At 37.5% G+C, this 26,802-nt stretch overlaps 1 protein-coding gene across 1 annotated transcript in view; it reads left to right on the top strand.

The window, feature by feature from the left end:
* Positions 1–26,802, top strand: part of SYNE1 (spectrin repeat containing nuclear envelope protein 1) — a 313,359-nt gene that overhangs the window by 50,449 nt on the left and 236,108 nt on the right. Inside the window, exons 3-8 of the mRNA XM_085308428.1 lie at positions 8,251–8,346; positions 10,271–10,354; positions 13,660–13,752; positions 16,071–16,249; positions 19,620–19,816; positions 19,956–20,065. Coding sequence (XP_085164554.1) covers positions 8,251–8,346; positions 10,271–10,354; positions 13,660–13,752; positions 16,071–16,249; positions 19,620–19,816; positions 19,956–20,065 — 759 coding nt within the window. The remainder of the gene's footprint in view (positions 1–8,250; positions 8,347–10,270; positions 10,355–13,659; positions 13,753–16,070; positions 16,250–19,619; positions 19,817–19,955; positions 20,066–26,802) is intronic.

Below are 26,802 nucleotides of genomic sequence, written 5' to 3'. Positions count from 1 at the left end.
CCATGGCTCACTCTTCAGCCACCCCTAGGCAGAGCTCAATATATTCCAGTTGCTCTCTCACATAAAGAGCAACTCCACCACCTCACCCTCTTGACCTGTCTTTCCTAAAAAGTATGTAGCCATTCTTGACAGCATTCCGGTCAYGCAAGCTGTCCCACCATGTCTCTGTAATTGCAGTGAGATCATGGCCTTGCAACTGCGCACAGATCTCCAGTTCTTCCTGTTAATTCCCTATGCTGTGTGCATTGGTGTACAGGCATTTCAGAGAGATAGTTGTGTATTCAGATTTCCCAGGAGGGGTGCAAGAGGATCCCTCATGGCCATGTCTCATATGCATTTCCTCGGCTGCATGCACCCACTGAAGGCATCCCAACTTGAGCCTCGTTTTGTTGACTAGTCTGTCTTTGTAGCTCTCCTCTTCCCCCATCCTACCTAGTATAAAACCCTCTTTACCAGGCTGGCCAACCTGTTGTCAGAGACACATGTGCCCTGGTTAGTGAGGTGGATCCCGTCTCTCCCCGTCAATTGTCCGTCTTCAGACAGGGTAACACGATCTTAGAAACCAAAATTCTGTTGCCAACACCAGTTGTTAATTTGGAAAATCCGTCTACTCCTCCCATCCTTCCCCCTTACTGGCAGGATTGAGGAGAAAATCACCYGGGCTCCCAGACCCTTGACCACCATCCCCAGAGTTCTGAAATCCTGTTCAATAGTTTCCATTTTGCTCTTGGTATCATTAGTGCCACCATGGAAGAGCAACAGAGGATAATAGTCCAATGTGTGGACAAGTTTGGGCAGTCTTTTGATTTGAATGCAGATGTCGGAGCAGAAAGGGAATTCATAAAAGGTAGTGTTCTATTAACYGAGGTGAAAAATGTTCTGAAGAAAGCAAGATTTATTCTTTCCTGTTTTTTYCCTCTGTAGTGGAGTCAGATTAAGAGGCTGATAAGAGAAGCTGGCTTATTCTTAAACTTTAATTATAGATTTGTGTGTTTGTAAGTCAGAATCTAGAGTATATGTTTTCATACTAAGTGTTTTCATGATGCTTGTTTTACTATTTATTACACCTTCTTTCTGAAAACAGTAAAGTTTGAAATGGAGAAGTTTTTCATTCTTTTCTGAGGATGAATTTCATTTTATCTCCTTATTCTTGTTTGTTGTTCATTCTCACTACTAACATTAAAAAAAAAAAAAGTTTTCCTTGTTTCCTTTCTTATTCAAGAAAAAATAGCTGTTCTTAGACCAGGAAAAAAATGGTCTGAAAGAAAAAACTTGGTGATTGTGCTGAATCTCACAATAATAGAATTTTAAAAATCTTAAATTTGGTCATATCCCTCCTTTGATTCCTAGTTTCTTAAATACTCTCTCAAACAACAAATGTCTGTTCTCACAGTGATGTGATGACAGGTGTTGGATAAAAAGTGTCTGACATACACACTTTTCATCTTGTAACTATAAGGAATCCTTGATTTAACAAAAAATATACCTATTTAATATAACTATATCTAATATACCTCCTAGCAGTGCTTGAARAGCTCAGCAATTTCTTTCTCCATAAAGTTGCTGAGTCAAATTTTAAGTTCTTGACATTGCYTTTCTGTCCTTCATTTCAGTGGGAGTCTTGACTGTGGAAAGATCAAATGAAAACAGATTAGGACTTGGTTTATTATGACTTTGTAATGTGAAAGGCAAAAGAGGAGAGCACAAATTCTTTCAAATACATTTGATGTATGTTAAGAAACATAAATTTGTATTTCTCCGAGTTCAGAGAAATTTGGAGACCCATGTTCTAACAAATTAAGTTGTGCATATGCATTTAAGTAAAATTCAGATTTAAGGAGATGTGTTTCAAGAAACTGACAAACATGTATTCTTCTATAGGGTCTCCTTTCAGATTCCTATAGAAAAAGTAACATGAAGAAATTAGAAAAGCAAAACTAAATTATCTTTAACTCTAAAATCATGGCTATCTGGAGAAATATTCCATCCATGATGAGTTTGAATGTTTTTGAAAAAGTGCTAGGGAGTAACTGCATGAAACCTCACAAGCAGGAGAAATTCTTGTTTTCCAGGCATAGGCTGATTGAGTTTCTTTGTAGTATTTCTAATATGGGCTTACAGGTAGCGGAGAAAAGGAGAACTACTAAGGTTGAGTTTTGCTCCTCAAACTGAGTTGGGTGAATAGCGTAGAGAAGGATTAAAAGACCAGTTTCTGRGCTTGTGAAGGATTGTGCTGTGAAAGAAATTGAAATGAAGAAGACAGAAAAAGTGCTGTTGGAAGCAAGGCATGCTGTTAGGTTCTGTAAAGTAGAGTGGCCTGAGGCATAGGTAAGGTATGAAGAGGTCTTTGAGTTGATTGTAGTGGATAGAACCAAGAAGAATTAACAATTGGGAATATAAAGCTGGATGGAATAGTTTGTCTAGGTTTGCTATGAGTAAAAGATTTTTCATGGAAAATCTTTAAAATCTTAGAGAATGTTTTTCTTCTAGAAAGTCATACTCAAATTGAAACAGAAACTGATTCAATGTCCATGTTAAGTCCATGAAGAAGATTATAAAATTAGTTGTTGTTACATAGTCTAAACTATAACATTGAGAATGAGAATATGGGTATGAACAATTAAGAATGAAAGAAAGTGTCAGGTATCTGCCCTGTGCACATAAATGGTCATGTGCGAGGCATTTCAGAAGTGAAAGAAGTGAACTATAATAGTGTAGCTGGATACATTGGCGAACAGAGCTGGACCACAATGTCCATTACTGTGAAGAAGTTATTGATGTCAAGAGAGTCAGTAAGCCRTGGCAGTGACATGCCCATTATCAGAGAGCTGCAGGAGCATGGCTGCTCAGTGAGAGAGGRTGAGCCAGGAGCTAAGGGTGACCCCAGTGTAAGAGTGCCCAATGGGCACAGTCCTACAGGGAATGAACATGGCAGCAGAGCCAGGTGCTTGTAACAGGGTCCATTTGACAGCACTACATGTGGCTAGTGATGAACCAACTCCAGTGTCCATACACAGGCTCCAGACAGGAGGAAAAGGAGATTGGGCCAGAAACAGGGCTGGAGACAAGGCTACAGCRTGGGTCAAAAGTCCAGGCAGGAGGCAGGGCCAGAGACAGGTACACCTACAACATAGCTCAGGCAGGACTGAGGGCTGGACTGAAATGATGCTCCTGGGCCTTGGGCAGAGTTGGGGGGTCCCAGGTGAGGCTGGTCAGGGCAATCAGGGACTAGTAGTACGCTCAGGGTCCCAACACCTATCATCACATTATCGTGAACTACCCATGTGGCCATGAAATTATCAAGTCATATCAAATTGAACCCAGATGGAGTACTCTGACCCATCAAAGACTTTACCTTGTGTTGAAAGCAGGGCAAAAGTGAGGAAATTAGTGTGAATCCTGGCTCGTTTACTCTAAGACCACAGCTGACRTGTGATCCCTTGAGCACTGACTGCTTACTAGGTCTCAAAGCTGAGGAAAGAGCTGCAAGCCTGATAGCTGAGAGGTAATACAATGCAGTTTCATTTTGGGTCAGTTTTTAGCTCTAGGCTGCATTTTCTCCCCTGTCCATATGAGAGTTCATCCTGCCTGTCTCCACAGCCTTAGCTAAATCTGTAATTTGGAAACCTGGTTAGATTCAGCAACCTGACATCATCTCTTTTTTTTTTTGCCATCTACTTGTAGAAATTGGAACCCAAGCTGCCAGATAAACGTGATATATCTTCTGTCTGTCTAGTTTAATCTGTACAATCCTACTGACAATAAATGAGATATGCATGTGCAATGCAGGGCTAGAGCACTGAAATCTTCAAATTGCATGGTATTTTTTCATATTTCCCTAAGGTTCCAGAACTGGACCTCCTCTCAATCTCAGCTTTCAAAGTTGTAGAAATAATTTCAGTATGCTTCTGATTTAGAGGAATCTTTTCAAAGTCCAAGTTTAAAATACAAGGAAACGTTATAGCAAATATGGCAAAAATGGTTGTAGTAGTGAATTATTACATCTAGTCAGAATAACAATTACTCAAATATTTTTCATTTCAGTGCCTATTTAGATAGTGGATTAGAGGAGTAAGGAAGATAAAATGATGCACAGTGATGTAAACTCYGTTAATTTGTGCTTRTGTCTTCATGCAAGAACCTCATCAGTTTTCGTCTATTAACTAAAAGTAATTCTATATTTTTTTTCAAATGGGGAAACAGAGGCTCRTAGTATCTCAGTGACTGGCACAGAAAAACTTTAAGCTGATCTTGACTGAATGATAGGGAAAATTTGACCATGTTTTCCGTGCCAATAAGCACTGTATGTTTTTTCTGAGGCTTGTTAGTTGAATACTTTTCATATGCACTGATATGAAGTTCTTTAAATTGTTTAGGACATTTCCTGAACACTACAGCAGATGGATCAGTTTGACAAAGGAAGAAGTCCAAGCGAAACATTGCCTTATTAATTCACAGTTGTAATCAAGTCTAAATGCAGCTATTTAAATAAATATTTAATATGGGAAAATCTGATTCATTAACCTTTAAAAATCGTTCCTAATTAATTCAGATTCCTCCTACCGAGTTCATGAATTTGCTTGTACGGAGTGTGCCTCTCTTATGATATGACTATTCCTAAATGTTGTAGTCACTGTAAACTAAGCACTGTGAGATTGCCTGTAGTGCAAATATAAATGAGTGTTGATAGACTRCATTCAACAAAGTATATAGAATGTCAATAGTATTATTTTGCTATTTTGCTTTCTTAGAGAATAGGAGCTAAATCCTATTAGAATGRATAAAATAAAATCAAAACCTGAAACAAAACGCTAAGGCATTTGAAATCTTAGTGGAGACCTGACAAGATTTAATGTCTGCTTGCTTAGAGTATGATCGGAGTTTCCTTAAATAATTTTGTTCAAGCACCTAAAAAATGACAACTTTCCTTTAACGTTACAGTATTTTAAAAGATTACTTCAGATGCCTTTTAAATGTTCTTTTTTTTTTCTAGTTTAAAAATGACTTCATTAATTCTTTGCACAGGCTTTCCAAYATTCAAAATATAGTGTGTTAGGGTCATTAGAGTTGATTGCATCAACTGGAGTTATATAGTTATAAGCACAAAGCCAAAATGGAGTAGGTTCATTTTTTTCAAGATTATAGAATTTCAAGTTGGTTTTCACTCCCTTGTTTTACTGATTTATAGCTGTTATTTTGACAATGCACTATGGTCACTGGATGAATAGGTGCTAAGTCCCATTTATTCTCTAGAATAAAAAGTATCCAGTAGGTTATAACTGAATACAGCTCTTTTTATTTTTTATATTTATTCATTTTAAGAAAACCTTTCTTTCCTGGAAGCTAGTAAGTACATGATGTATATGTTTGCATTCTCATTTCCTTTCCCTTAACATCACATACGCAGCCAAGGAGTATTTATTTATCCATTCCAACAGAACACTTGGTCTATGTTATTCTCAGTAGAAGGCCTGCCTGGAAGAACAAACAGTATAAATGATCCTATGCAATGGTTCATATACAGTAAATAGATGCCTAGAAACTTCTTAGTCTCAGGACAGGTCTCTATATAGGTCTCTATATACATRCATATGTATTGCCATGGGAAATAAAGCTGATATCTATGGGATACTTATGTAAAAGAAGAATCTACATTGACTGCCATTTAAAAAGATAACTCATTCCATACTTCTGAGAAAAATTGCAAAGATAACAATAGAGTAACTTATGGGAGAATCTATGCTATATGCCCAGAGTAAGAAAAAGTGGTTTATGAAACATGATGAGATTCTTATCTCCTTGAAATTACATATTAAAATCTTCAGGATAGTGTAATATAWTACAAATGTGTTATGCAAAATCACTTTGGCTGATGAAGCAGTGTGAAAAATTAACTGATTTCCAATATTAGAGGATTCTTATATAGGAGACACAGTGGCAARACTGTTTTGCCTGCCTTCTGTTCCCTATTTTGGTGGTATTAAGGCACATAGTGTGTTCTGCTAAACACTAGCAGTAATTAYAACTAATTACACATACCTAGCAGCAACAGATAGTAAATTTGAGTCTGCTGATTTGTGGAGAATCATTGTGGTTTTCTCACTTCTCAGCAGTCRGTCTTATTAACTTTGCTGTAAGTGATTTTGTGGTTTCTTTGCTGCCTCTCATCTTTTCCAATGCTTTCTTCATAATTCCTCTAATTCTCTAAGTTATGCAGGTTATATGTTCAACATTTTGTGTTTGTGTAGAAAGGATAGTACTGCAGGAGTTAATTTATTTGGATGATGTCTTCAAGAGTATTTTCGCTGCCTTACACAAGTAACAGGTTAGGATGCAGGTCTCSAAGTTTCCATGACTACTGTCAGTGAAGAGCAACAGGTGAAGGGTGGTTCAGAGCAGGAACTTTGYGAGGATGATTAGGGGTTGGATGTCTAGTGTGAAGTTGTACATTGTGGAAACCAGAGGTGCTTCCCAGACTTAGTTTGCATCTGGATGCCAAATGTCTTTTGTTCTGGCCTGGAAACYGATTTACAAGTAAGGATACCAAAGTTAGGTAGTGAGCTGCATTCAAAAAGATAAGGGGTCTGATAGGGGTGTTCTGGAGACCAGGGTTATATAAGGGTGGCCATAAATTGCACCCTCCCATCTAAATGTATCCTAAATTGTCCCCAGTAAGAATGTCTCTTKTCATTACTATAGAGTGAGCTTTAGGAGACTAACCTCACTGCTGGCGCATCTAGATAGGAGGTGAGATTTGCCAGGCCTTCAGCTGAAGTTGGAATAGGAGGGCAGCTGCTATAAACATCATGTCTTTTGGCGAATAATTCTTTGCTATTTATCATGCAATAAATATTGATAAAACAAAGTTTCTACTTCAAACTTCAAATGGGAAATAATAACACAGAAAGTGAGAGAAATACTAATTGTATTTATGTCAACTGCCTGTAATGCAAGACTGGRGCAAATTAATCAGTAGTGACTGGTTGYTCTGCTGATTTATTTGGTGTTATGCTGTGGATGAACACAATYCATTATAYRTTGCAGTGCTAGGAATGTAAAAAGAACTATGATTAAATGTACTCTAGTAATAACTTGCAATATTGCTGTATTTTATATTCACAATAAAATGCACTATTTTCTTACCGTGGCTGTTAGAGCCTGTCAAATCTCAGACAAAGTCTTCCTTCAGCAAAGGAGGGTTTTTTTTCATGTTATATCAAAGTTTTTTATTTTTTTGAAATGTTTGTTAATCCTAACTGAGCAATGAAGGCAGAGTATTTTGGAAACTAGAAACTTTACAGGAGCTTTCATTTATCCAGTTTTGGCATAGCACTTTTACCTTTTCAAGAGCAGCAAAGATTGTCATTTTAGTCAATAAGCAGGTGTGAACATTAACAGTATGTGAATTAGTAGATATTTGAATGCTTATAAGCTCATGGAAGCTGCAGGATTTTTTTTTCCCCCATTCATTTCAGCTGGACAAAATTCACTCTCAGCTTTCCTTTGCTAAGAGAAATGTTCGTGATCATTAAAGTACTGACCAGCTGATAGCTGTAATTCAATAAACTAATGTGCATTTAAGAAGATAGCTGTGCCCTTGTTATTCAAAATTCCTAAAACATCATCCATTACATTATGTTTTCAGTATTATCCTTGTTGTGTTTGTGAATGTAAATACATATGTTAAACAGTATGTCTTAAGTAGAAGCAAATATACTGGCTAGCACTGGAAGAATGCATGGCCTGGAGGAAAAGGAGGAGAAAAAATGTGACTACTGAGTAAAACAACTGTCAGCTATGAGATAGTGGCACTGTTGCTCAGAGAGCCACACTACTGCTTAAAGCATTTATACTTCATATAGTTCATTTTTCAGACTGAAAGAGTGAAATTGCAGTGGCATTCTTAACACTGAGCAAAATATCCTTATAAATTAAAAGATGTCTGTAATGCTGCATCCATAAGTTGTGTATATTTTGTAAACTCAGAGGCAGTTGTCAGTCTGTTTCTTTGCTACTTTTAGGGAGGTTTTTCCATTGTATCATTAGTGGCAGAAAACATCTAGTGTGCCAGAGATGTTCAGTAGTTAGACAACATGGCAAAACAATGTTTAAACGATGCAATGATATTAAAAAGTATTAAAAAAATTAAAAATATAGCAAAGGAAACCAAAACTCAATGTCTATCTGAAAGGAGGGAAGGATGTAATGCTGGTGAGCTATTACTATATCTGAAATTTTCTCACTTTTCAGCGCAATCCTCCCATGTTGGTCAATGATCTGTTTGAAGATATCAAAGATGGGGTAATGCTAATTGCCCTTTTGGAAGTCCTTTCAGGGCAGAAACTGGTAAGAACTTCCTTCTTTCTGAATATATGATATTTATTTGCAGAACTTCTCTAGAATATAAATTTCTGATATRTTTGAATACCGTTAAAAACTTGCCTGCTACATTGAAAAAGGAGTCACAGAGAGGACTATCTGGTTACAGTATAAAAAGATTGTTTGAAACTGACATTTTTAATGCGCTTTTTATTAATTTGGTCTTACTACTTTTATAAAAGTTGCTTATTTGTATAGTCTTTGTAATTCATCTGGGTGTTAGTACTGTGCACAGAAAAGGTCAAAAACTCAAATTACTTTGGTGTGTCTTAAAGAAATAATGAAAGCCTTTTAATTTRCCTCTTTCTCTCTGAGAAAGTGGTAAGTCCCTAAAATTTCATTGGAGTGTTATATCCGTTTGCCCTGGTGCTCTGCTGCAGTGAAGAACCTTAGCTGGTACCAAATGACTTTTTCCCTGACACGTTGTTTAAAGAAGCTGCGGTGCACATGGCAAACAGGCTGTCTCCTGGGAGCCGGGTTATTGCTGCGTGGGATGTGGGAGGGAAATGAACGGGTTTTAGGCCCAGGGCAATCGCTTTTCCAAGCCAGCGCACAGACCAGGTAGCAGCATCTGCAYGAGCAGAGCGGCGGTCCCTGCTCCTGCTTGCTGTTGAGTGCAGAAGTTACACGTTCAGATTATTTGCCAGCGTCRCACTTTTGTGCCTTTTTCATATGAAATCTCTGTTTTGATTCTAGATGACATCCAAAATTAAATAGTAATGCAGACTGTGAAAGTAATTGTAGGGGAGGTGAAGAAGCTATGATTTCAAGTTTATTTCTACTCTGTTGAAATGTACCAATTTCTCCATTTCTGTTCCTCTAAAAAAGAAAGTCTCCCTCTTGTGGTAAAACATAAGCAGTAAAACGGGAGAAGAATTAACACAGTTACAATCCAGGGAATTTCAGTATTACTAGTATCCTGCCTACATTAATTAATGAAAGATAAGAGATATCACAGAACCAGAATACTATCTGGTTAATTTAAAGGTGATATATAGCAGAATATGATATTTTGTAGCAACTGCAAAAGGAATTTCAGACTCTGTAGCAAACCTTTGCTGTATCTGTTTGTAACTCTGTGAACAGGAATTTAAAATGTAATAAGTACTTCTATATTTTCATTAAAATAAAAGATTCAGTGGGGTAGTTTGAAATTCCACTTTAAAGTGTTAGAAGGCCAGGATATATTCTTGATTTTAATTAAAGGAAGTCTGTCTTTTTTTTAACCTACATAAGCTCCAGAAAAATTATTTTTCAACTGGGATTTGTGATAGCATTTTTTTAGGAGGGAATTGTTTGTTTTTGTTTTTAATCACTAGTGACATATTAGAGAGAATTGATTAAAAATTCTCTAGGAAAAATGTCTTTATTGCACATTAAATTTTAAAAATAACAACCACCTTGAGTTCTCTGCAGGCAAGAATATTTTCCTGTGAGTATGTTGCTGTATCTCAAATCTATTTAAAAAGATAAAAGTAGTTTATGTTACACAGGAGAAAAAAATCTCTGAGATCAYGAGGACTGTAACTGGTTATTCAGAGATATTTAAAACTTCAACAAACATTGTAAACATTCAGGAAGTTAATACATTCTGGCATGTATACATTAAAGAGAAATAAAAATAAATAGTAAATACTTATCAGCTTGAATCCTGAGMTCGTTAAGGCATCTATAGTTGTTGGTAATACAACTGTGACATTTACTTCCCTTGTACGTGCGAGTCCTCCATATTGGCGTATGCAAAAATCCTCTTTGATTTTTCCAAGGAATATTTGTACATGTAAATCAGATTATCAAATGTACATATGCATTTATAACAATCTGAAACTTCATTTTTTCCAGCAAATAGGCGTAAATCTAATTGGAGCTTGCATTTTTCTTTCTCTTTAAGCCTTGTGAACAGGGACGTCAACTGAAGAGAATTCACTGGGTTGCCAATATTGGCACAGCTCTTAAGTTTCTGGAAGGAAGACGGGTAGGTTTGGTACCAATTAGTCCTGGCTTTTCCTTTTTGCCTTTATTTTATTTCTTTCCTCCTTAAATTTACGATTTCTATCCACCTACCTGCTCTAATTGTCCTATGCTATGTACACAGTCTCATTTTCTACACAGTATCTAAAAACTGCTGTAAACATGTAAAACAATAGTGTCAAGATCCAAAACTAGTATGTAGTAGTGTATAGGATAAAATGTTTCTTGTTTTGAGTTCCTTTTTTGAAAATCTTTTTTTCTGTGCTCTTCTACTCTTTATCTTCCCTGTTACTTTCCCTGTTTCTTGGCAAAGTTAAGAATGATGATCATGAGTAGAGGCATTAATTTATAGGCAAAAGGATGCATTTGTGAACTTCATTAGTGATCATACTCATAATACTCTACTCCCTGGAAGTACAGACACAAGAATTTAGAACAGTGTGACCCTTATTAGCTTGTCAGGAATTTAGACTAATCAATCAATGGATTGATTCTGGAAAAAATAAGTATTATTGCCATTTTAGAAAGGTAAGAAAACATCTTAGAAAATTAACAAAAGATAAAAATGAAACCCTCAAAATATTCTAGATATGAATGCTAAATAAGAGCAATCTACTTCTACCTTTATTTCTGACTTTCTCTCTGTATTTTACTTACTTACATTTACATTTTTTTCAATTAGACTAAGGGTGTTTTGTCCTTGTTATTTTAAACATGGACACAGCACCTGATGTATTTTATTTCTTCAAAATGCCATAGCACCAGGAGTCATTGAATTTTGGCATTCTTTGCCTCTCTAACCCTATGGCAACTTGACTTAAATGCTTTTCAGTTACATGGGATTATCAGTTTCCTTTAGAAATAAATCTGTCATAAGAGAATTTTTTCCAACTTTGTTGTGTTCAGAAATATATAACTAAAGCAAAGACAAATGTATACCCAAAACAYATTTTTGCCTGAGCCCATAATTTTACCAGTTAATGTAATACAGTTTGTTAATACAAACTGTGTTATATGCAGCCTGAGAGTGGAAGACTCAAAATGAGAGGTGCTTTCCTGATAAGGTTTGTATAGTCTAAGACAAAACTAGGGTGAGGAGCAAAAAGCTCCTGCTTGTCTGCATGCTTAGTAATCTTCCCTGCTGAAGATATATTGCCAGCAATGGAGCACTGTGGTTTTGCTTGTGATAGCCAAGACTTTTTTTCTGGATTTTTCTTAAATTATTTTTGTTTGTATGGTATATCCATCATTATGCAAGATTTCCTAGTAAAGGCAATTGGAAATATGCATTGTGCCAGGCAGAGTGATGTGCTGTACCTGGTGGCCTGTGGGCTAAATCCAGCTCAAAAGATGTATCTGTCCAGTTTGTCAGCTTTTCTGTCCCTGAGGAGGTGGTGATGCTGTTCAGGAAATAGATGCCTTTCCAAGAGCTGAGTGCAGTTGCTGGTTGGCACTCAGAGGCCAATGAAGGGAGATGACTGCCAGCCCTTGCACCTGTGAGTGCAGGAGAGTTTCCCCCCTGAGGCTGCTGCCCACCACTGGCAGGGTGGCACAAAAGGGGTACCTTTGTATATGAGAAGCATGGGATGCGTCTGTTGCAAAGACGAATGACCTATGGAAGAAGCCCAAATGTGCACATAGTTCTCACAGTTACAGTGATTGGAAYACTAATGGCTCCTCCCATAAGTAATGATTATGACAGGTTAAAGTAATTTCCTAAAGTAATTTCCTTCAATTCATTGCAATAGAGTGTAAGACAGAGATAACACAATAACTAGACTAGATAGRTTATGTCTCCATGAACAGTGACCTAATCAAAAGCTTTAGCTGAGACCTCGTAAATCTTTTCATCTGTAATATCTGTGAAAAAAAACTTACTTTTACAAAAAAAAAATAAAAGCTTTTGTTGTGATTGAGCTAGCTGGGAGAATGATGCTCTGGATATGTTTTTCTTTAGCTAGGCAATAGTAAATTCTCCTTGTTGATGGATAGAGAAGCAAGACATCAATTTTACTAGAGTATTCTCAGTTTTCTAGATGGAGGGGATGGGAAATACAATCAGTGAGGATTTCTTCTCTTTTCCCAAGCAACCTGTGGAGTTTTAATTCCATAAAGAGTTAGCTTTGCAGCCCTGCACAGCAGGGCTTTTTTAGTTTGTTCTTGACATTATGTAGTGGGTTTCCAGCTGCTGATTCAGAGGACTGCAATCTTTCTGTTTTGTAGAGAGAAACCAGGTCACTAAGTGTCAGTCTTGTGCTTTTCTTTCATCTATTCTCCAAGGCCTTTCCATCATCTTTTTTTCCATGAGCAAACTTGCAGTGCATGAGCCCTTTAGCAGCCCTTCAGATTTATGTCGGGGTTGGTGGCAGAATCTCTTAGCTTTACTGAGGGAATTAGGACCACCATCTTTCCCAATGTTTTGGTACTTTGTTCCTTTCTATTTCCTTGAGCATTTTTGCTTATTAATTTTTTATGGCATATTCTTATTTATCTCTTCCTTTACTGACTTTTCTCTTATGAGCTTATTTTAGGGTAATACTTCATTCAGACTGTAGATTAACATTTGGGAATTTGAATTCATGGAATCTCTTTCTGTGGAATAACTGCATGTAATAAACATGGACAGCTCAGTTTTTCATATTCTTTACCTATTTTTAAAGAATTACTGTCATGTTTGTTTCACTAGGGAGTCTTTATTAGTGATGGTAAAATCCTTCACAATAAAAGGCTCTCTACTGGATAACTGTGGCCTTTTTTTTCTTATCTTTATTTTATGATTTTCCTTTTCCTGTTTCTCATCTCTTCTTGAACTCACTTTTCTCTTGCATGCCACATCTATTAGAACTATAGCAAGAACAACTCGCATAATTTATGATGTGTATCTGTTATGTAATATTTAATTTACTTTAGTTGTTAATTCCGTTGTAAGCTGTTGTTAAAATGTCCTTTCCTTACATTCTGAAATTAAATTAATGCATTTTTCATTTTCAAGTTATTGTGTGTATCATCTTTTCCCCTTTGCTTTTCATGCTAGTCCATATACAGAGGATCTCCGGTTTGTACAATGGTTTTATGTAATTTTCCTTCTTTTTTCCACCTGAAATTAAATATTATTTCTACAATACCATTACCTATAACTGTACTTGGACAAAAAGTGAAATTCTATCATTCAACAACATTTTCTTATCAAGACTTGTTATTTGGTTGCAAAAAATGCATTAAAAGTATCAAATCTATTTGAAATCCATTTCATAATTGTTATTATTCCTTATGTGTGTGGTAGTAACACATGCTTTCTTTCCTAAATAGATTAAGCTTGTCAACATTAACTCAACTGATATTGCTGATGGTAGGCCTTCTATTGTGCTTGGCTTGGTGTGGACCATAATTTTATATTTTCAGGTACAACATTTTTTTATATAATTCAATATAGTTTGTTCAAATAATGTCAGATTATCACTTTATATGAGCTGGTGTCAGTCCAATCCTTTACGACAGCTAAGTGTCTTTGTAAATAACTGATGATCTAATCCTGAATAAGGCAATAGTTGATGATAGTGGTGTTTCACACTGGGTAAAGTTAAATACTTATCTTTGGAATGAATTGGCTGATCATAGAATGGTGTTCCTTTTTGGGGGGGATCTATTCTCCCACTTCTATTTCTGAAGAATACAATAGAACAACAAAGGAAAAGAATTGTGGGTTCTTGCAACAAGTAGTACCTTTAGTAACACTGATGGTGATTGTGCTCTATGCCTGACTCCAGTGCAGTTGATGTCAGACAGGAATTATGTTCATGCAGTGGGTGTCAATATGCTTGTTTCTCTGGGAGATGCGTATATTTGCATTGACAAAATTTAGCTGTAAATGATGTAAATGGAGAGGGGATTGAATCATAACTCACTTGTGTTGAGTTGGGTGAATGAAGTTGGGTGGGAGGAAGAAATGTTTTTCTAAATCCTGTCTATATGAGTTAGCAAAATGAGTCACTGCTCAACGGTTGCAGAAAACAACTGTTTTTGTTGCACTCTTCGATAGAGCCCTTTCCTTTTGGCTCCCTCATGACGTGGCTTCCATATGTCTAAGAGGTGCTGTTCTCCTGAGCACCAACCTGTGTAACATCACAATGGTTCAGATTTCTCTTTTGGAAAGTTACTCAGAAYTTACATTTTTATTTAATTTATATCTCATTGAAGTGATGGGAGAAGGTCTTGCTTCTCAAAGTTATTGAGACTAATTCTCTGTATCARTTTTACTTGGGCCATTTTTTGAAGTTTTCTTTAGCTGTCATGAACAGATACCTCATTTTGACACAAATGAAAACAGAGATACAGGARAACTGTGGTTCTCATTATGGGAGACTCATTCAGTGATGTGCTTTAACTTGGTTTTTAAGTAGACAGAATAGACCARTCTTGCAATGTCCTCTGGATATACCTTTTTCATATTAAAGCAAAACTGCTAGTGAACTTAATGTTCCTGAAAGAGACAAGTTAATCGTAGAATCATAGAATCAGTAAGGTTGGAAGGGACCTCTGGAGATCATCTAGTCCAACCTCCCTGCTCAACAGGGTCACCTAGAGCATGTTAGACAGGGTTGCATCCAGGCAGGCCTTGAATATCTCCAGAGGAGGAGACTCCACAACCTCTCTGGGCAACCTGTGCCAGTGCTCCGTCACTCTCACAGGGAAGAAATTCCCCCTCACRGTCAGGCAGAACTTCCTGTGCTTCAATTTCTGCCCATTGCCTCTTGTCCTGTCTCATGGGACAACTGAAAAGAGTTTGTCCCCATCCCCTTGACACTCTCTCTTCAGGTACTTGTACACATTGATAAGATCCTCCCTCAGTCTTCTCTTCCCCAGGCTAAACAGGCCCAGATCTTGCAGCTGTTCCTCATAGGGCAGGTGCTCCAGCCCTCTGATCATCTTTGCAGCCCTATACTGGACTCTCTCCAGCAGCTCCATGTCTCTCTTGTAGTGGGGAGCCCAGAACTGGACACAGTACTCGAGATGAGGCCTCCCCAGGGCTGAGTAGAGGGGCAGGATCACCTCCCTCGACCTGCTGGCAACAGTCTTCCTAATGCAGCCCAGGAGACCATTGGCCTTCTTGGCCACAAGGGCACATTGCTGGCTCATGGTCAAAAATGATTTTCATTTAATGAAAAGCATGGTACAAATCATTGTCATGTGCCCTCTGCAAGCTGTTTTTCGCACTTGAGCACTTTGCCTGTGGTGCATTCACTATTCCATCACAAAGGCATTTCTAGGAAGAGCTGCATTTGAATTTGTGTCAAAACAATACAATGGTAAATAAAGAACTATACAGATGAGATCATCAGGATTGCTTCCATTTTTTTAAGAAAGGACTGGGAAGAGAACGAAGCTGATCATAACCAGAAGATACTCACTCTTAGTGACTGTTAATTATCTGGAAAAAATGGTTTGAAGTGTTATTGTGGTTCAGATTCTTTAAGTTGAAGGAGTCTCCTCTGAAATCAGTGGATTGTTTTATGATTTGAATTCAAGATAAATATAAACCARCATCTCCTGTTTCAATTATAGTTTGTCTTGGTAAGTACATGGCACACTTGCAAACTGTTGTACTGTAGGATATCAGGAAAGTCAGTGTTTGCTAGATGTTCTATTACTACATTTTTAAAGAAAGTATTGAGGATTAAGAGGATTATTTTCAATCAATCCAGTAATTTTTTTTAATGCAGATTGAAGAGCTGACAAGCAACCTTCCACAGCTGCAGTCGTTGTCTAGCAGTGCTTCTTCTGTGGAGAGCGTTGTCAGTTCAGAAACTGCAAGTCCTCCAAGCAAACGGAAGGTGGTAACCAAGGTCCAGGGAAGTGCCAGGAAGGCTTTGTTAAAATGGATACAGTACACAGCAGCAAAGTGAGTAACCCACGAATTAACTGAATTTGCATCCACGTTTTGATAACTAGGGCTGCTAAATGTTACCAGTGTAAAGCAAACAAGTAATAAATAATAATTTGCATTAATTTTAGAAGCAATTACATTTTATAGTCTCTGAATAATGAATGGAATTATCTTTGACAAAATGAGGAACAGAAAAGGGGAATTAGATGTTGTCTGAATGACAATGTGTTAGTCCTGCTGCCAAAATACTTGATGTGACAATTCAAGTCCCACACTGAAATACCACTTCTCAATGACAGATCTTACAGGAACAGTAAATTCTGGTAATTGCTCTTGAAATGCAGATGATTAAAAGTCGTGAATATCTTGCTGCAATTTTGTGATACAAGCGATGTATTACTGCATTTTCATTCCTTTTAAACTGAATTATTTCAGAGGTTTAGTTTTGCAATCTTTTCCTAACTTCAGAATGTTTTCCTTTATTTGATAACATTATTGCAAGTTTGCTCTGCTTAGAGAATGTAAAAAAATCACAGAGTCACAGAATGGTTGAGGTTGGAAGGGACCTCTGGAGATCATTAGTCCAACTGCCCTGCTCAAGCAGGATCACCTAGAGCACATTAGACAGGATCACGTCCAGGTGGGTTTTGAATATCTCCAGAGAAGGAAACTCCACAACCTCTCTGGGCAACCTGTTCCAGTGCTCCGTCACTCTCACAGTGAAGAAGTTCTTCCTACTATTCAGATGGAACTTCCTGTTTGTGCTCATTGCCTCTAGTCCTGTCACTTGGCACTACTGAAAAGAGTCCACCCATCCTCTTGACATCCCCCCCCCGGTAAGATATTTGTGGACATTGATAAGATCCCCCTCTCAGTCTTCTCTTCTCCAGGCTAAACAGGCCCAGCTGTCACAGCCGTTCCTTGTAGGGCAGGTGCTCCACTCCTCTAATCATCTTCATAGCCCTATGCAGGACTGTGTCCAGTAGTTCCATGTCTCTGTTTGTACTGGGGAGCCCAGAATTGGACACAACATACCAGATGTGACCTCACCAGGGCTGAATAGAGGGGGAGAATCACCTCCCTCGACCTGCTGACCACACTCTTCCTAATGTATTCCAGGAACCATTGGCCTTCTTGGCCAAAAGGACACATTGCTGGCTCATGGTTACCTTGTTGTCCAGCAGAACTCCCAGGTCCTTCTCCACAGAGCTGCTTTCCAGAAGGTCAATCTGTAATGGTGCATAGGCTTATTTCTTCCTAGGTGCAGGACCATGCACTTGCTCTTGCTGAACTTCATGAGGTTTCTCTCCGCCCAACTCTCCAGCCTGTCCAGGTCTCTCTGAATGGCAGCACAGCCTATCAGCCACTCCTCCCAATTTGGTATCATCAGTAAACTTGCTGAGGATGCCTTCTTTCCCTTCATCCAGGTCACTGATGAATGAGTTGACAAGACTGGACCCAGTACTGACCCCTGGTGAACTCCACTAGCTACAGGCCTCCAACTAGACTCTGTGCCACTGATCACAACCCTCCAAGCTCTGCCTTTCACCCAGTTCTCAGTCCAACTCACTGTCCACTCATCTAACCTGCCCTTCCTGACCTTGCCTATGAGAATGCTATGGAAGGCAGTGTCAAAAGCCTTACTGAAGTCAAGGTAGACAACATCCTCTGCTCTCCCCTCCTCTACCCAGCCAGTCATTCCATCATAGAAGGTTGTCAGATTGGTGAAGCATGATTTCCCCTTGGTGAATCCATGCTGGCTACTCCTGATCACATATTTTACCTCTACCTGCTTTGAGATGACATCCAGGATGAGCTGTTGCATCACTTTTCCAGGGATGGAGGTGAGGCTGACTGGCTRTAATTTTCTGGGTCCTCCTTCTTGCTCCTTTTGAAGGCTGGAGTGACATTTGCTTTCTTCCAGTCCCCAGGCACCTCTCCAGTTCTCCATGATCATTCAAAGATGATGGAGAGCAGGCTAACAATAACATCCACCAGCTTCCTTGATACTCATGGGTGCATCGCATCATGGATTTGTGGATGTCAGCTTTGCCTAAATGATCTCTAACCCAATCTTCCTCAAGCAAGGGAAAGTCTTCCTTTCTCTAGGCTTTCTCTCTTGCCTCTAGGTTCTGTGATTCCTGAGGGAATCCATGGATTGGATCAAAGAAACAGTGGTAGTAATTTGATTACTTACACAATAAGAAAATGAGGATCAGACATAAAAAAATAAAATAGAATTATTTTTCAAATTAAGTATTCASTGTTGTTTGAAGGTACCAATCACATTCGGTAATATAGAGGGGAACTAGTCAGTTCTAGAATAGTACCTCAGAAAAATTAAATGTAATCATAAAGACATAGACCTTCTCCAGTTCTCCATTTAATATGTAGAATACAGTAATTCATAGGGCAGTTCAGTCTAATGTGGCATTCTTCCTACAGTACTGTTGTCAGGCTGCTGAAAACTGAAAGTTGGCAGCTGCAATTTCCAGACAGATGTAAACATATGAAATACAAATAAACAGAGGTCCATAAATCAAATTGTCCATGTTCTATGGAAGAAAGATGAAATGTGTTGTAAGAAGCATGGAGAAATGATGGTACATTTTTGCCTATCCGTTGTTTACACTGTAATGTGTAAGAGCTGGCCAGCTGCCCCCCAGAGTCAGTAAAGGTTTTTCAAAGATTATGGAGTGTTTTGGATGAAACCTACATTAACAGTTACTGTTGCTTTGAACCTTTGTTTTAGTATCTGAGTGTGTCCTCAGAGGAAGTTTACATGTTCAGACTGAGTAAAAATAAATAAATAAATAATAAAAAAGAAGAAAAATCATACCTTTCAAAATTACTTAAAAAAGGTAACCAGAGCTGTCATTTAGTTCTAATTATTTTCATGGTATATTGCTATTTCTTCATCGTTTCTGTTTTTTTTTTTTTTTTTTTTTTTTTTTTTTTTNTTTTTTTTAGTAACAATGTAGCAGTTCTTTTTGTATAATACTGATGTACTTAACTGGACTGCAGTCATTATAATGGGGGGAGATATTAAGTATTTGGAAATGAGGGAATGAACAGTGAATGGAAACGTATATATCTGCATACTTGGTATGTATTGTACAAGAACCACGGTGTAGTTCATTTGTTCAAAATACCATTTGCTTATCACTGCTAGCAAACTCACTGGAGGCAAATGTATGTACATGACACACAAATTTGGGGTCTTCATATGCAGAGAGGAATTAATGCAGTAGATGGATGGAACTGTAGTTGTCCTGATTAGCACTACAGGTAGAATAGGTAGTGTAGAGTGGAGTATCCAATCCACTGTCTTATTTGACCTAGTCCTGATGTCCTTGTGAACCACTTTTTTTCTTTCACGTTTTAGGCAAGTTGGAATTGAAATCAAAGATTTTGGACAAAGTTGGAGGAGTGGTGTGGCATTTCATTCCATTATTCATGCTATCCGTCCAGATTTAGTGGACATGGAGAAATTGAAAGGAAGATCAAATAGGGAAAACCTGGAAGAAGCCTTCACCCTTGCAGAAGCAGAACTAGGAATCCCAAAGCTCCTTGATCCTGAAGGTACCTAAAGCATAGTTGAACAAAATTGAGATTGTCTGCATAAGCTAAATCAAACACTCTAAAGTGTTTAGACAGATATGTAACATTTTTATGCCATTCACCTCTAAATTAATTTACTGTGTTTTCTGTATTTGTTTAGATGTGGATGTTGACAAACCAGATGAAAAGTCTATCATGACCTATGTAGCCCAGTTTCTGAAGTACTATCCTGATCCTCATCATACAGTGGCTGATGTGCAGGAGAATGATGTAAGTTTCTCTAATCAGCTTATCATGAGGGAGGGGTTATAAATATTTTCATAGCTCTCTTATAGTATCCTTTCTCTTCTGAAGAGCATTTCAAATAGAGCTAGAAAACTGGGGAAAATCAGCTGAGTATAAAGGAAGCAGTGTTGCAGATGTGTACTGGTAGATGGGGAAAATGGTCATCCTGCAAAGATCTTCCCATTTTCAGCAGCAGGAGCCAAGGAGAACAGAAACAGTTATGGTAAATGGTAGCAAACCGGTGGATTCTGAAGTACTCTAAGAGTTTTTCAAGCACAACAGCAATGAGATTGCAATAATGCGTTACCTGAAGCAATGAGTCACTTCTATTTCTATCACGCTATGTTTCTGGATAAAAGTAGGAATAGTCTAAGAGATTGCTTAGGCCTTTGGGCTTTTAGGCCTGGGAGGCAGTTATGGTTTGACATTTCTTTCTATTTCTTTCTATTGCACAGTAATGTTTGATTATTCACTCTATTCCCTGTAGAGGGAATAATCAAACATTACTGTGCAATAGAAAGAAATCGTGGCTTTTTCTTGTTATTTTTTTGCTTTATGTATGCTTTAGTGCACTGGCTTTGCATTATAATGGTTGTACTCAGGGATGCCGAGGGATTGTGACTCACTTCGTAATCCTGATCGTGCTATTCCTTCATGGCAAATGGCAGGAAATACTGCTGAGGCAATCTGCTCAGCCCCAGCAAGGGTGAAAGAGGCAGCGCTTTTTATCTGTGCTACTTCAGATCCCCTACAGAGCTAGGGAAGAGCTGTGAAAGGAGTGAATCTAGTTCTTTATGGCTGTGTGATTTGCTAGGTGTGACTAAGGCAGCTTTAGCTTTGCTGTCCAATTCCACTGTCTCAGCTTTGCAGTTACTCGTTTTCCTTGCTGCAGCACCATGGTGAGAACATACGTGTGCCGATGCCATAGCATTGGACTGAAACGTGGGGGCTACTTCAGCCCTCTCGGGTGAGGGCTGAAGCTTCCYGCTGCAGGTTGTGGCAGGCCGAGGCAGTCCTGCTCTCTCCCAGCACACAGTGTGACTTCTGCTGCCGACAGCTTTGGCCAGATCTATTCCAGGGCTACCTTTTTACCTGCGCTGGGTCTGGACTTTGAGGAGCGGTCTCACCATCTTCTCGTGAGCTTTATGCAGAGGTGATGTGGGAGAGTCTAGTGGTCAGTCTCTCCATTCACAAAAATGCTCTACCTGCCCCTRTCTGTGCCCTTAGAGACTATAGCTTGAGCTGTAAAAGAGGAAGACACCAGGTTCCTTCCGGAATTACCAGTAGATTAGAAGATTAGAAGTAGGTTAGAATTAGAATTAAATTAACAGTAGAACAAGATAAATTCTGTAATTTGACATTCTTAGCTCAGGATCACCTCCTCTCCTTAGATGCCGTGGTGATATTCCAGGCAACCAAGGTGTATTTTGGTAGAACCTCTGGTTCCCTGCATGCCATATTGCAATAACTCCCAAACAGGGACAAGAAAATGGAGAGGCTGACGTTGCAATAATTTTYAATATAGTCAGTCTGAGTTTCCTTGAGGAAAAGCTATATTTCTTTTCACACCACTGATGGACTGCCTCACAGTTTTAGAGCCAAACTTTCCTAAAACACAGCCTCGGCTATTGCATCCCGAGAATGTTTCAGCCCATCAGGGACCCCTATGCACTGCATACTTTATTCCCTAATCTTGTGCACTGTAATTCCCAGTTCCCACACTTCTGGTTAAAAAGTGATGATTGGATTGATAGGGGAGAGGCTGGATGAAGCTAGGCCAGTGAGCAGTACATGACCCCAAGTAGTCTCTGGCCCTAAAGCAGTGARTATACATTGGAATCAATTCCCAAAAATTCTCTAAGAAAACAACAGCACAATGCTTTTATGTATTTGGGATTGGACAGATGTAAGCTCTCCAATGACCAATCTTTTGATTGACTTCAGTCTTCCATTACTATAAACCTTTTGTGTTTCTGTCAYGTGTCACACTGAGAGGCGTAGTTTACAGTCTGGGCTACTTTGCTTATGACTTCTTGGGAAGAATCTGTCAATAGATAATCAATATTTCTGATAATCAGTACTTGCCTTTTAAGATACTCTATCTGTTCTCAAGAAGATCATTATGATGAGTTTTGCAGATTACCATACACAAATTCCAACAAAAAATATCATTTTAATTTTCACAGTTCTAGGGGGTAGAGGGAGAGGAAGAAGCCAGGACTTAAATTGATCCTGTTGGCTGCAGGATACCTAGATGAAATCCAGATAATCTTTGGTGAACTAAGAGTTCATTCATTCATATTYATTCATATTACATTATTCATGATGCTTATGAAGAGATTCTGGTGCTGAAAATCCAGCAGTGAAAAGCATAAAAAATATAAATATTGCATTCGATGTTTATACAATAAATGCTTTCTATTTAAGAGGAAAATTGAAAAAAATTCCCACAATCCAATATTTCATAATCAAGTAACTCGAAGGGKTTTTTTGACAGGGTGCTTTTGCATCTTTCAGGCCAAATTTTGAATTTTTTGTGGGTTGGTGAGAATTAAACAAAATATGATTTAAATCACCAAATTAAGCATGACAGCAGGTCCCAATATTGATAATATTTAAGAGCTTGCTTGATGTGTTTGAGATTTTTTTTTTAGTAGTTGTAAAGGTCTTCTTGCAATAGAAAGTTTTTCTAAATGCAATCACAGTTTAAATCCTAAGAATACAACAGAGGGGGTTTTTAATGACTTTTGAAAAATTCRGTAATAGATTCTATTTTTAGGAAGAAGAATTATTTAGTACTTTGGGAAAAATTGATGAGTTTATCACTTTTCAAATTTAAAAGAAATCTTTTATGATATAAATAATTGCTTGAAATCATATGTGGCAACTGCTTTCCTTCATCACAAAATCCAAATAAGTGCTTTTTCTCTCTCTTTTTTTTTTTTTTTACCCACGGATATTCTGATATACACCTTCACTAAATAAATAGATTAAAAGAGAGAGAGAGAGAGAGAGAGAGTACTTCTCCCTTTCTCAGTGCACAGTGTTAGCAATGAATCAAATACAAACTATTTTTGTGACCTTATAATTCACTTAGAAAGGAACTGGAAATTCAGTTGTTCTGTATTAAGAGGTATTGTTCACAGATTCTGTTTTAGGTACACAAACAAATGCAAGATCAGACCAGACATGTAAAATCAGTTTGTTTTAAAATGGCACTGTTTGTGGAAACATTGCAAGGTAAAACAGCATCTATTTCCTCTTTTTCAGCCTCTCTGACCTGAAATATCCATGTCCCTGTAAAGCTTTCCATAGTAATTTTTCATCATTTAGTTTAATTATTTGGGCAGAATTAATCTAACTCTAAGAATCTAAAAGTGAGATWCTTCACTCCCTCCATAATCAGCAAGAGAGAGACATTTCCAGGTGGATGTCTCTCTTAAGATGGCATCCTAAATAAATTGTCCACTGCAGATTCATGCTAAGTAGCATTTTGACAGTGTTAAAGCTGAAGGGAATCTTTCTCTTAGATAGTTATAGTTTAAATATTCTTGACAAAGCTGGTTTATATATTTGTGATTGGTATAATCCTCCTGTTAGCTTCTCCTCTTCCCCCTGAAATCTAGAACAAGGAAAACTTTATCACAGAATGGTAGAATCCAGGTTACACGAGAAAAGCTTTGCCCGCCTTTTATCCCCTAAACTCCCRAGGTATTCTTAATTTCATTTTCCAGATTTAAGCACTTTCAGGGTATGTGGTTCATGTGACCAGTGTTAAATGCCTGCTTTACTATGAGATGAATTGAGTGATATGACTTTTTTTTCTTCTGCCATAAATGGACATAAAGAGTGACTATCTGAGTTACAGATGCCTGTATTTAGTCAGAAGAAACCCACCTGATAGTGGAATGTGTATGGACAGGTGTTGAGGAGGAAGGAAGGAAGGATTCCCTGCTCTCTCCCTCTTCCTCATCTCCTCCAGCCGTCAGCAGACAATGTGGTTCTTCAAGGTGTGTTGTCCACACAAATTTTTGTTCTTCCCTCCTGATTCAATGTCCAACCTGTAAGGAATTTGTATTGGAAAAAATGAAATAGCGATTGAAGCTTGTGCCTTATTTGGCATTGGAGGGACAGGCTATCTGCATGTGCATTTCCAGAATTAAGAGGGATCTAATCTCTCATGCATGGATCATATCTGCACTTCTGTGAACTTGTGTGGGCAACACATCCCAAAGAACTACAGATACTGTAAGGTAAGTAATTGCTTTTTCCAGATGAAATAAATAATGTAGTGAGTAGCAGTCCAGAAATCAGATCTTCAGAATTCCTTCACTAGATATGTTGAAGATATGAATTTGTTAATATTTTAAACCCAATGTTATATGCATTTTTACACAAGTGGCTCTTTTATTATTCTTTCTGGACTTTCTACCTGCTTTGTTTTATTTTGTTTGCTTCTTTCTTTTTTTCTTCTTTTTCTGTTCCCATTTCTTTCATACTGCTAGGAACTACTTCAAGAAGTCCCAACTTTTGTCATTTCTTTTATGAAATTTAAGGTAAGGGTAAAATGCTACAGCGTAATAGCTCACAGTGGACCTTTTGTGCTTGTCATCCATTTTATCTTGTCTCAAGTTTTGAATGTTTTTTATATACATTGGCTTGCTACCTTTGTGTTAATCTTTCCAAAAGATCAAGTAGGTGAACAGCACAAGTCTAAGTCTACCATTGTACACCAGCCTAATGCTTAATTTTGTAAATAATCCTGTAGAAATATTATAGAAAAATGAATCAACTTAACTGTAATGAATCTCAGTGTTTTAGTTTTCTTAAATGTAGATATAAATATGAGAAAATAGTATTGGATTATAGATATATTTCTGCTCATCTAATCTTGAATGGGTATTTTTTTATGTCTTTAGACCTGTAAAGTAGATATTAGATGATAAACATCATTGTGTGAGTGATGTATGTGAATTTTCTGTTTGAAGGAAAGAGCATTCATGTGTAATTACATGAGATGCTCTGCCATTTTTCTTCCTGTAAATTGTAATGAATCTTTAAAGATAAACGTTTTAACTATCTTGAGTATTCTAGTGTGAGTAGAGAGAAATTCAGAAGTTTAACAGAGGTTTTGTATTTGAAACATTCAGAGATTAAACTAGAGGACTGCAGATGTGAATATATTAGGAAGAGGTAACAGTTGTCACTGTACTCAGTTAAATGTGTTTATAGTTTGATATRTCTGATTAATTACCATTATTTCAGCCTTTTTTTTTAATGAAGTAAAAGGTTATTTTCAACTAAGTGTGATGACTGGTTCATYTCATATTACACACATCTAACTAATGATCTATGTTGAAATGGGGATTAATATACATAACTGAGCTATTTCCATGGTGTTCCCTCCATTCCAGCGAAAGTTCGGGCAGCTTAGATGGGACCTTAGATGTAACTCATTAGACTTGCATGGCCTCTGTGCATCTCTTCTTGAGTTAGTGAAGAAATGAAGTGGTAAAATCTCTGTCAATTACTTTGTCTTGATGGCAATTCAAATACAGAGGAAGCGCATTAATTGCAAATATATGTGAAGTCTTTCTTTTCTTCTGCTCTCGTGAGGAGCAAGTATTTCAAAGATAATATTGTGACATCCAACATCTTTATAGCACCAAAGAGTTCCCCGATATAAGAGGAAATTTCCTGACCTGGAACTGTAAAAATGAGTTCCTGAGCCCTTCCAGTAATTTGGTGTCTGCCTTTAAGGATAGAAGTTAATAGCTCATTCTGCAAAGATTATACTTACACAGTATATCTGTGATACACTTGTCAGGGAATGTGTTTTAGTGCTGAAAGTAACATATACACGTAAGTCAGAGATTCTAAGAGTGATTGCCTCATTAATTGAATTCGTATTTAAACATTTTTAAAAGGACTCTGATTTTCTGAGTACATAGACAATACATCTCTGAAGAACACATGATGATTTTTTGGATTTAGATCCTGCTTGTGCTTGAAAAATTGAACAAGTTTATAATTACATATTAGAGCACCCAATGAAGTACTCTTTTAACAGTCCATAATTAAATTTCTCATGAAACACACGTGTGTATTTTTAGCTCTGCAAACACCAAAGTATTCTTTACTATGTAATTTTCAAATTCACTTTGGCAGGTTAATTAAAAATAATRTTTTGACTTTAAGTCTCAGCCAAAAAAACTATATTAATTTAAATTGTACCCCCTTTTTTATTATGTTGGATCCTRTAAATGCTTTTCTCTAATTACATTCTTTCATATTCTTTGATTGTTGAGGGCTCCAGTTCCATTGTTCATCTCTATAAATCAGTGACTATTCATAGGCTGATATCAGGATAAGCTAATACTCTAAAATGCTATTTGGAGGAATATACAGGGAATACATGATAACAGCTTAGAGAAATTTAAAGAAATGTGATCACAGATCAAAGATCCTTGTACTGAGAAAAGCACTATCTATTCTTCTGGATACCTTTTCACTGATGCCTTATCTTCTAATCTATGTACTACTTGAGATTTACAGGCTTTAGAAAATAATTTACCAGTTTAGGAGAATACCCTTTTGATACCTTTTTTTTTATTAAGGATATAGAGCACTAAGCACTGGTGAGTGTCATTTTTTTAAGAACAATAGCTCATCAAACTTGAGGGATGATAGTGGCAGGTCCCTTGGTGTCTGACAAAGTGAAT

Source organism: Rhea americana, unplaced genomic scaffold, assembly GCF_003343005.1.
Source record: "Rhea americana isolate MKP2758 unplaced genomic scaffold, rheAme1 scaffold_275, whole genome shotgun sequence".
Taxonomy (NCBI): domain Eukaryota; kingdom Metazoa; phylum Chordata; class Aves; order Rheiformes; family Rheidae; genus Rhea; species Rhea americana.
Note: the sequence above shows the minus strand (reverse complement) of the source record. Positions and strands in the feature narration are given on the sequence as shown.